The sequence below is a fragment of the Myotis brandtii genome, unplaced genomic scaffold, assembly GCF_000412655.1.
Source record: "Myotis brandtii unplaced genomic scaffold, ASM41265v1 scaffold50, whole genome shotgun sequence".
Lineage (NCBI taxonomy): Eukaryota > Metazoa > Chordata > Mammalia > Chiroptera > Vespertilionidae > Myotis > Myotis brandtii.
In genome coordinates, this window is record NW_005369061.1 from 1,739,163 (window position 1) to 1,750,237 (window position 11,075).

Below are 11,075 nucleotides of genomic sequence, written 5' to 3' on the forward strand. Positions count from 1 at the left end.
AAATGACATCTAGCCTGTCTTCTGGGAATGCCTACTCCATGGGGGCTGCAAATGGCAGGTGGTGGATCAAAGGCTGCTGGTATCTGGAGAAGAAATGCTGGCAGACATGTCTGAAGGCGGTGAGAGGTCTTGTGTGGTCAAGGAAGCCCAGGAAATGGGATGTGTGTGCTGATACGGAAGTTCCTGGTAGAAGGGCATGTGCTGTGTTGACAGGCTGACATTTCAACAGTGTATGCCTTTCTCCCCAGTGTACGGCCCACAGAGCCAGGAACTTGGCTAGGGATAGACACATCCATTTCTGGTGACTAGGAGCCTTCGCTGCCTCCTTCGTCCTTCCCTCCTTGGGTCCTGCTCCTAATGAAAATTCTTAGACCCTGCCTGAGCTGCTCTTGTTTGCTCCCTGGCCAGTCTCGGAGGTCACTGCCACTGTGCTCTGACATTTGCCGCATCCTAGGAGCGTCCTTCTGTCCATGCACTTCTACTCTTTTCAATGTAACTGACATGGAACGTAGCTCGCAGGATATAATTGTTCGTGCTTTCATAGGACTTGTAATTACATTACTTCAATCAATCCATGGGGGGAAAAACTTCTGTCGACAATCCTTTGTTCGGAAAATATGCTTGCTTAATCTACTGGGTCATTTTCAGGATGCAGAGCTAAATCCCTATCTGCAGGTTGGGGACTTTTTAAAAAAATATATGTTTCTCATTTATTTTTAAATTTTTTTTTATTGATTTCAGAGAGGAATGGAGAGTGTGAGAGAGATAGAAACATCAATGATGAGAGAGAATCATTGATCAGCTGCTCCTGCATGCCCCCTACTGGGGATCGAGCCCTCAACCCAGGCATGTGCCCTTGACTGGAATTGAACCCTTCAGTCAGTCCACAGGCTGATGCTTCTATCCACTGAGCCAAACTGGCTAGGGCTTTTTAAAATAAATAAATAAATAAATAAATAAATAAATAAACAAACAGAGGAAGGGAAAGTGAGAAATATAGAAACATCAATGATGAGAGAGAATCATTGATCGACTGCTCCTGGATGCCCCCTACTGGGGATCAAGCCCGCAACCTGGGCATTTGCCCTTGACCGGAATCAAGCCCAGGACCCTTCAGTCCACAGTCCAATGCTCTGTCCACTGAGGCAAACCGGCTAGGACGGGGACTTTTTCTTTGAGATGAGAGTACTGTCATACCAGGCATGGCCACCAGGGAGCAAACAAGAGCAGCTCGGGCAGGGTCTAAGAATTTTCATTAGGAGCAGGACCCAAGGAGGGAAGGAAGAAGGAGGCAGCCAAGGCTCCTAGTCACCAGAAAGCTGGAAAACCTCCCGGGCCCTGGAGATTGAAATTGTCCTGCTTCTGAAACCTGTCCCTGGGTGTTAACTGCAGGGTGGTGAGCACTGAGCCCACAAACACTCCTTAAGTCCTAGCCTGCCCCTTGGTGGGGTCGGCTCTGGACCCCACCCTCAGCCATAGTGCCCCAGGCCTGCCCGGTTACCTTCAGGATCACCTGCCACGTGCTCTGCTGGGTGAACCCTGCTGGAGCCTGACCCCAGGTTACCCTTTGCATGCCGCACTGACTCTTCCCCATCCTGGCTTCCTTTATCTCTAGAATCTGTGCAAGTTTAACAAAAGGACAGCAGAATGGAATCCAGTGTTTTCCCCTGACCTGCAACCAACTCAGCATCTGATGACAACATCTAGCTCAGCCTTCCCCACTGGGTGCAGCCTTGGAAGAATCCAGGTGCCTCCCTCCTTGCCAAGGGGTGGGCATGTGGCCCGGCCAGGCCAGCCAGCCTCTGCTTCCTGGGAACCAGAATCTTGAGAGTGACAGAACAGGGTTACAGCTGACTTCTCCCGACAGCAATGTCCTGTAAAGTGTGTCTGATGGTTCCTGCTACCTGGATTTCCGAAGTGTCTTGCTTTTTTGCCCTAATCGTGACCCGGCTGTTCAGCACTATTTTGTTTATTACACTTCCAGAGCCTCCAAACAAATTATTTTTAAAAAGAGGAAGAGGCAGTGTGAGGGCTGCTGCACAGTTAGCAGAGCCACGATCCAGGCGGCAGCGCACATTCCAAGCTCTCCGCCACCCCCGCCTGCCAGCCAGAGGCGGCCTGAGCCCAGCCCATGGCCCCAGCAGTAGTGCCATGGCCCGGTGGAACGCCTTCCTCAACAACCTCACGGCAGATGGGACCTGTCAGGATGCGGCCATGTGGGCCATCGGGACTCGCCCTCTGTCTGGGCTGCCATCCCCTGGAAAACCTTCATCAACATCACGCCAGCTGAGGTTGTGGTTCTAGTTGGCAAAGACCGGGTCAAGTGTTTTTTCTGAATGGGCTGACAGTTGGGGATCAGAAATGACCTGTGATCTGGGACTCACTGCTGCAGGATGGGGAATGTATCATGTATATTCTTCATACCAAGAGCATCTGTGGACCCCCCCACCTTCACCATCATTATTACCATGACTGCCAAGATGCTAGTCCTGCTGATGGGCAAAAAAGGTGTCCATGGTGGTATGATCAACAAGAAATGTTATGCAATGATCTCCCACCTCCAGTTCCCAGTACTGACCTTGCATTTCCCTTCCCAACCCCCTCGCCCCCCCACACACTGCTTCTGAACTCCTCTTCTTTCCATGCACATACATATACCATGTTTATTTGGGGGGGGGCCATTACCCCACACCCCTTATTACTTCCCAAAGCACACGAGCTGAGGGCCAGGGCTGGATAGGCAGACACCTCCCCCTAGCCAATACCCCACCTGTGTGTGGTTGGAAAACTTTTTTTTTCTGAATAAAAAGTTTCTACTAAAAAACGACAGCCAGAATTTGTTTCTTTTCCTTGCAAACAGAGATTGCTAAGTGACACAGATGGGCTGAATCTAACAAGGTGACATTATATAGAGGGGATAGTTGAATGGGCCTAAAAGTGGGTCCACAACCACCTGTGCGTGGGCCAGATGGTGGAAATGGAGCCAGGCAGGAGCAGAATGTGAGGTGAGAACTTGGGGCTTTCAGGAACAACACAACAGGAGCCGGCAAGGCAGTAAAAGTGCCCTTTCTAGCCCAATTATGGCTTCATTCATGGGGCCGGTGCCCCATTTGGACAAACCAGGTTATACTCACATGCTGTCTTGCAGAATGCTCAGGAAGGCCACCTCGGGGAGAATCTGGAAATCCCCATCAATGGAGAGGAAATTGAAGAAGCAGAGTTGTTCAACCTAGAGTGGAGAAGGCTTGCTGCCTTAAAATGTTGCTTTCTCAGTCATCCGACAGTTATTCCTGGCACTTAAGTCACTGCTAGATAAGGCAAGGCATATTCTCCTTCAGATAACTAACAGTCTGATCCCCCAATGGGGGAAGCACAGGGCTCTGTGACAGTGTGTGCTCCGGGTGGGGAATGGGCTGCCTGAAGGAGGGGGTACCTAAGGGGAGTCAAAAGGATGTATAGGCCCTAACCGGTTTGGCTCAGTGGATAGAGCGTCAGCCTGCGGACTCAAGGGTCCCAGGTTCGATTCCGGTCAAGGGCATGTACCTTGGTTGCGGGCACATCCCCAGTAGGGGATGTGCAGGAGACAGCTGATCGATGTTTCTCTCTCATCGATGTTTCTAACTCTCTATCCCTCTCCTTCCTCTCTGTAAAAAATCAATAAAATACATATATTTTAAAAAGGATGTATAGGCCCTAACCGGTTTGGCTCAGTGGATAGAGCGTCAGCCTGCGGACTCAAGGGTCCCAGGTTCGATTCCGGTCAAGGGCATGTACCTTGGTTGCGGGCACATCCCCAGTAGGGGATGTGCAGGAGACAGCTGATCGATGTTTCTCTCTCATCGATGTTTCTAACTCTCTATCCCTCTCCTTCCTCTCTGTAAAAAATCAATAAAATATATATATAAAAAAAAGGATGTATAGGAAGGAATTACTCTAGCACGTTGGTAGGTTAGGTGGGCATGGGATTGGGGCCTTCTAGGCAAGGACAGTAGCAGATGCCAGGGCTCTATGGGGGGGGGGCATACTGTCTTGCATGGAATGGGGAACGAGCATGAGGGAGCTGGCACCAGATCACAAACACAGATGTTATGCTAAGGGAACCATTGGAGGTTTTTAAGCAGAAAAGTGACAGAATGAGATTTGCATTTTTAAAAGATCACTATGGGTAAAGATTTGCTAGCAGAGGGAGACTAGAACATATAAGACAAGTTTAGTTGGAATAGTCTGAGAAGGGAAGGGGTCTGGGCTGGTGGGGTGACAGTGGGGACAGGGAAGGAGTTGAGGGGACGGTAATTGGGGTGGTAGAATAAGGAGGAGGAGAGGAAAAGAAGAGGTCACAGAAAACGTCATTCAGCAGGGAAGACATTTAGTGGTGAAAGTGGCAGCTGGTCTTCCAAAAGAGCCATCCTTGCCATGGCAACAGAGCCTTGGGCTGCCAAACGCCACTTCGTCAGGACAGCCAGACTGTGTCTGGTTTTCAGAGACTGACACACAGTAACCACACCCATAAGGGACTGCCTCAAAGTTCCAAACACCACTGTGTTAACTCCCAGTAGAGAATCAAACTTGAAAAAATCAAAACAGATCTTTCCAGAGGGACCAGTCAACAGGCACCTCTACCCAGGCACCAAGGACCCTGAGGCTGGAAGGGTCATCAGAAGTCGCCACAGGAGACAGAACGAAGGTGTGTGGGTGGGTGTGTGGGGAGACATAAGGCCATTCATGACGACCATGAGCTAATTTCTGGCAAGGACTATTGCCCACTGATGTATCCACGTTGCCTGAGTGAATGTTCTCTGTGGCACCTAGAAAACCCAGGTGTCCAGACCAACCATCACAGCGGCCTGGCACTGGAGGGGGGCCTGACTAAAAGACACTGCCTGATGTTACTCTCATTGTCACCCCCAGCCGTGTCAGCCACAGGGAGCTCCCGCAGGGCCCCCCTCCCTTATTTGATCTAGAGAAATTAAGAATGAACACTTGCCAAGACAGGTTTTTGTAGTATAATTTAAACATTTACATGTAACAAATTAACACATTTTATTTGTGCTATTTCACTGTGCTATTCACAGGATAATTACATGGGCCTGCCTTTCCCATGGTTCAGAAAGACCTTATCCATTTCTCCTCTGTTCTGGTAACTCCTTTCATCATCTCATGCTTCAAAATTCAGTTCCTTGTGCTGGCTGGTGTGACTCAGTTGGTTGAACATTGTCCCATGCACGGAACGATTACTGGTTTGATTCCTGGTCAGGGCACATACCTGGGTTGTTGGTTTGACCTCTAGTCATAGTGTGTACAGTGAGCAACTGATTGATGTTCCTCTCTCAAGTCAATGTTTCTCTCTCTCTCTCTTATTAATAAAAACATATTTAAAAAAAGTTCAGCCCTAGCTGGTTTGTCTCAGTGGATGGAGCGTCGGCCTGCGGACCGAAGGGTCCTGGGTTCGATTCCAGTCAGGGGCATGTACCTTGGTTGCGGGCACATCCCTAGTGGGGGATGTGCAGGAGGCAGCTGATCGATGTTTCTCTCTCATCGATGTTTCGAACTCTCTTCCTCTCCCCTCCTCTCTGTAAAAAATCAATAAAATATATTAAAAAAAAAAAAGCCTGGCTCTCAACAAAATATAGTTACTTCTTAAAAAAAAAAAAAGTTCAGCTCCTCTGCTGTGAATTTTTCTTTGATTTCCTCTCGCGGATACTCTGAACTGATGGAAGTGACTGTATACTTTTATTATTGTAAGTTTGGGCTTGTGGTGCTGTTTCCCACTGGCCTGGGAACTCCTTGAGGAAGGGATTATGTAAGCTGTTGTCTGTAACCCCAGCTCCTGGGAGTGGGCCTTGCAAGCAGTAGATGCTAAATGAATGGATGGAGGGACAGAGAGATGAGAAGGCCCTATCAAAAGCAGTGTTTAAACTGAGAGCAAGGGTAGGAGCCCCAGGACAGATAATGGCTGGGAGAATCTCCCCTTTGGGGTATGTGGTTGGGGAGCTGCATCTCCTTGTGCTGGCTGCTGTGACTCAGTTGGCTGAACATTGTCCCATGCACGGAACGATTACTGGTTTGATTCCTGGTCAGGGCACATACCTGGGTTGCTGGTTTGATCTCCAGTCATAGTGTGTACAGTGAGCAACTGACTTCTTTGGATTCTGGACAGCATTTTTCTCTAAGGCTCCCCTGGCCCTCTCTAAGGCTCTGTCTGACCCTCACTTTAGACAGCATTGCTTCTTTGTTGTTTTTTTTGATGTCGTGTTTTCTGTTGTTTTGGGGTTTTTTTGGTTAATCCTCGCCCGAGGATATTTTTTCCATTGATTTTTAGGGAGAGTGGAAGAGAGAAGGAAAGACAGGGAGAAACATCCATGTGAGAGAAACACATCGATTGGTTGCCTCCTGCATGAGCCCTGACCAGGGCCCGGGCCAGGAAGGAGCCTGCAAACGAGGTTATCTGCCCTTGACTGGAATCGAACCCGGGATCCTTTGGTCTGCAGCCCAATGCTCTATCCACTGAGCCAAACCAGCTAGGGCCAGCATCCCTTCTTTGTAGTGAAATTTCTCTCCACCTTCAAGCTCAGCTCAACAGCAACCACCACCTCTGGTACCTGGACATGCCACGAAAGCTCAAAGCCACTACATTTTCTCATTTGATCCTAACAGCACCCTTTGGGTAGATATTATTACTTCATTTTTCACAGACAAGGAAACAGAGGCCAGAAGTGATTTCATAGCTGAGAAAACTGAGGCCAGAAAGGGACTTGGCTAAAGTCTCGCAGTGAGATGGATATAATCACAGCTTCTACTTCGGCACTATGAACCCCTTTAGTTGTGACATGAATGCTGCTTTGACTTTCAGAGTTGGCCTGTGAGAAGTGACAAAGCAAGACAGGAAGTGGCTTTCCCCTCCTGCTCTCTCCTCCCTTCCTCTTCATGTCCCTAAGCACCATCAGCAGTTTAGAAGACGTGTTTGGCCACTTGTGGGGAGGAAGCACAGGCTTCGGGTGTAAGCTGTTGCCAGATTGCCATTTCAATGAGGAAGCCACGTGCAATCACGTCTCTCACAGAGGTTGTGCAGCAACTGGGGAGTGAAGAAACCACTACAGCTTCCCAGCACTTCCCAAAGCTTCTCAAGAAAACTTACTGAGCACATATCCCAGGGTAGGACAACACTGTCATTACTGCCAATACTTTTCATTCCTGAGCCCATGGCAGACATAACCAAGGGATCCAGGACTCCTTTCTACCAGGCCAGAGAAATAGCCCATCTCAATGCAGCAATCCAGGCAATTGCAATCAATTAACTGGAGTTGGTGCACGCCATCAAACCTATTTAATATTTCATGTTATTGCATGCCAGCCCTGCTGCTGCTAGGAGATGCAGAGGTGAATAAAATATCATCTCTGCCCTCAAATCTGGAGGTAGGATATGGACATGGGTTGGGAGGAGACAAACCTGTAAACACATATTTATAACCAGGTTAAGTACAAATGTATGGGGTTAAGTGTATGAACACAGCATTGTGGAAACACATATGATGCAATAACTAATTCTGCCTAGAAGTATGACACAGAGGTGGGTCTTGAAGGATGAATAGGAATTGAATAGGCCAAGCAAGGTGGGAAGGGTATTCCTGGCAAAGGGACTAACATATACTAATCTTGGGATCCAGGAAACTGGAACAGGTATGAGGAGAAAGGCTATACTCAGAGTGGGAAGGACCATTTTCCTGCATCTCTCTAAAACCATAGGTACATCATCATAAGGTGTGGTGAGGATTGAATAAGATAATGTGTGTAATGACCTTATATAGTGCCTGGTAATAAAGTCAGCTCTTACTGATATCTCCAGAATACTAAGGGGCATGAAATTGATCTTCAGTTGAGTCAGAATAGGTGTGAACTAGAGGAACATCATCTGACTTAAAACATTTTTATATGCTCCATGATAAAAAGACAAGTTTATATTAGATGAGTTGGAAATATATATATACTAGAGGTGCACTCGGGGTGGAGGGGGGATCCCCTCAGCCCGGCCTGTGCTCTCTCGCAGTCTGGGAGCCCATCAGTCGGATATCCTTAGCACTGCCACGGAGGCAGGAGAGGCTCCTGACACTGCGGCTGCACTGGCCAGCCATGAGCCCGGCTTCTGGCTGAGCGGTGCTCCCCCTGTAGGAGCACACTGACCACCAGAGGGCAGCTCCTGCAATGAGTGTCTGCCCCCTGGTGGTCAGTGCGTGTCATAGCAACCAGTCGTTCCTCTGTTCAGTCAATTTGCATATTAGCCTTTTTTTTTAGGGTTTTTTTTATTGTTTTATTGCTTAAAGTATTACAAAAAGTATTACATATGTCTCCTTTTTTTCCCGCCCTTGACAATCCCCTGGCCTCCCCTACCCCCCGTGTCTTATGTCCATTGGTTATGCTTATATGCATGCATACAAGTCCTTCGGTTGATCTCTTACCCCCCTCCCTCCTGCCCCCCCCCCCCCCCCCCCCGTGTCTTATGTCCATTGGTTATGCTTATATGCATGCATACAAGTCCTTCGGTTGATCTCTTACTCCCCTCCCTTCTGCCCCCCAACCCTCTCTGGCCTTCCCACTGCAGTTTGACAATCAGTTTGAGGCAGCTCTGCCTCTGTATCTATTATTGTTCAAAAGTTTGTAATGGTCTTTATTATCCATGAATGAGTGAGATCATGTGGTATTTTTCCTTCATTGACTGGCTTATTTCACTTAGCATAATGCTCTCCAGCTCCATCCATGCCGTTGCAAATTGTAAGAGTTCCTTCTTTTTTACAGCAGCATAGTATTCCATCGTGTAGATGTACCACAGTTTTCTAATCCATTCATCTACTGATGGGCACTTAGGCTGTTTCCAGATCTTAGCTATGGTGAATTGTGCTGCTATGAACATATGGGTGCATATATCCTTTCTGATTGGTGTTTCTGGTTTCTTGGGATATATTCCTAGAAGTGGGATCACAGGGTCAAATGGGAGTTCCATGTTTTGTTTTTTGAGGAAACTCCATACTGTCTTCCATAGTGGCTGCACCAGTCTGCATTCCCACCAGCAGTGCACGAGTGTTCCTTTTTCTCCACATCCTCTCCAGCACTTGTCGTTTGTTGATTTGTTGATGATAGCCATTCTGACAGGTGTGAGATGGTACCTCATTGTTGTTTTGATTTGCATCTCTCGGATGATTAGTGACTTTGAGCATGTTTTCATATGTCTCTTGGCTTTCTGAATGTCCTCTTTTGAAAGGTGTCTATTTAGGTCCTTTGCCCATTTTTTGATTGGATTGTTTATCTTCCTTTTGTTAAGTTGTATGAGTTCCCTATAAATTTTGGAGATTAGGCCCTTATCAGATATGACATTGGCAAATATGTTTTCCCACGCAGTGGGCTTTCTTGTTGTTTTGTTGATGGTTTCTTTTGCTGTGCAGAAGCTTTTTATTTTGATGTAGTCCCATTTTTTTTTCTCCTTAGTTTCCATTGCCCTAAGAGCTGTGTCGGTAAAGATATTGCTATGACATATGTGTGCTATTTTGCTGCCTATAGAGTCTTGTAGGATTTTTATGGTTTCCCGTTGTACATTTAAGTCCTTTATCCATTTTGAGTTTATTTTTGTGTATGGTGTAAGTTGGTGGTCTAGTTTCATTTTCTTACATGTATTTCAGCTGGGTACTCCTCCCTCACTGTAGCTGACCTAACTGGGCCAAACTTTTGTGTAGGTGGTGGAGAAGGGAGGGAGCCAACCCACGGTTCCTCATGTTTCATGTGGAATTTCCTATTTTTAGGAAGACCACAGGGTGGCAATGGTCCTATGAGGGGCAGGCCATCATTCAGTGCACAGTAAATAGCCAACATCTACTTATTCTGAGCGTGGGACTCTTCCTGGCTCCCGGGAAGTGGGGGATTGTCAAAAAGCCAGCAACAGGCCACTCGCAGTTGTGGTGGCCAGAAATGGAGCCCAACAATCAGGGCCTGCCTCCAGAAATCCAATCAGCTGCCACGTTGCCACCATCATTCCTGGCTCTGCTCCCCTCAGACCAGGCCCAGCCTCCTGAATTAGCACCCTTGGAGCGCCACAACTCCTTTCCTTACAGCACTTGCCACAGTTGAAATCATACATGTATTAGTAGGATTCTTTGACATCTCTCCCTCGCCATTCTAGAGACTACGGGGCCTGTTTCCTTCACTGCTGTGTTTCCAGAGGTTCCCCAGCGTGGTCCCTGACCCATACAGGGTACTCAATAAATGCACTGAATGAGTGAAGAAGGGAGGAAGGCAGAGAATGCTGTTCTCTTTTACAGGCCATAAAACAGGCCTTCCGGCCCAATTCCTATCAAATACAGAGCCACACCCCATAGCCTCCAAGGCCCTCCACCATCTCCTCCTCCTCCTCCGCTGTCTCTCCAACGACACCTCAGAGCCAGCTTCTGGCCCCCAAACAAGACTAATTTCCCAGGAAAAGATCCTAGGGCAGGAGTGGAGCAAGTGACAGCCTACTAGTAACAATAATAGCACCTACAATGTACCAGACACCCTTCTTCCACAGCAACGCTTGGAGGCAGGCTCCTCACCATTTTAAAGGTGAAGAAACTGGGGCACAGGGAGGTCCGGGTTTATCCAAGATAGTAGCGGAGCCTATGCAACAGAACGGAGTCAGTAAATAAAGCTCCAGGCTGCACCCTAACCCACTCGGAGTTGCAGCGCAGAACATCTGCATAGGCAGCAGAAGTCCTGTGTTTCATCACTTGGGCCTCGAGGGCCCCACGTCCTCGTTCCCTCTTCTGCAGATGGGGGTCTTTAATAGTGGCTAGTCTATATGGTTATTGGGAGGTGAAAGCACACAGTTTAGTACAGTGCCCGGCACCCAGTGAACGATCAGTAAATGTTAAATGCTGATGTTTTCCTTATTGTTCACCGGGGACTGGAGAGGAGGGCTGCAGGGCAGTATCCTTGTACAGTTTGCAGGTGAGGTCACCTGGGAGCTGGGAGCCCGCCCTCGTCAGCCCAGACAGGGCGGGGCCAGCCGGGTCAGACTTTGAGCTGGGGACGCCGGCGGCGCAGGCGCAGGGGGC

General features: G+C 48.3%; 1 protein-coding gene and 1 pseudogene across 1 annotated transcript in view; both read left to right on the forward strand.

Annotated features, from left to right (window-relative positions):
* Positions 1–2,140: 2,140 nt before the first annotated feature.
* LOC106727910 lies at positions 2,141–2,627 on the forward strand (annotated as a pseudogene).
* A 4,717-nt stretch (positions 2,628–7,344) lies between these two features.
* SLC46A1 (solute carrier family 46 (folate transporter), member 1) overlaps positions 7,345–11,075 on the forward strand; it is an 11,769-nt gene continuing 8,038 nt past the window's right edge. Inside the window, exon 1 of the mRNA XM_014548211.1 lies at positions 7,345–7,413. Within this exon, the coding sequence (XP_014403697.1) occupies positions 7,345–7,413 (69 nt within the window). The remainder of the gene's footprint in view (positions 7,414–11,075) is intronic.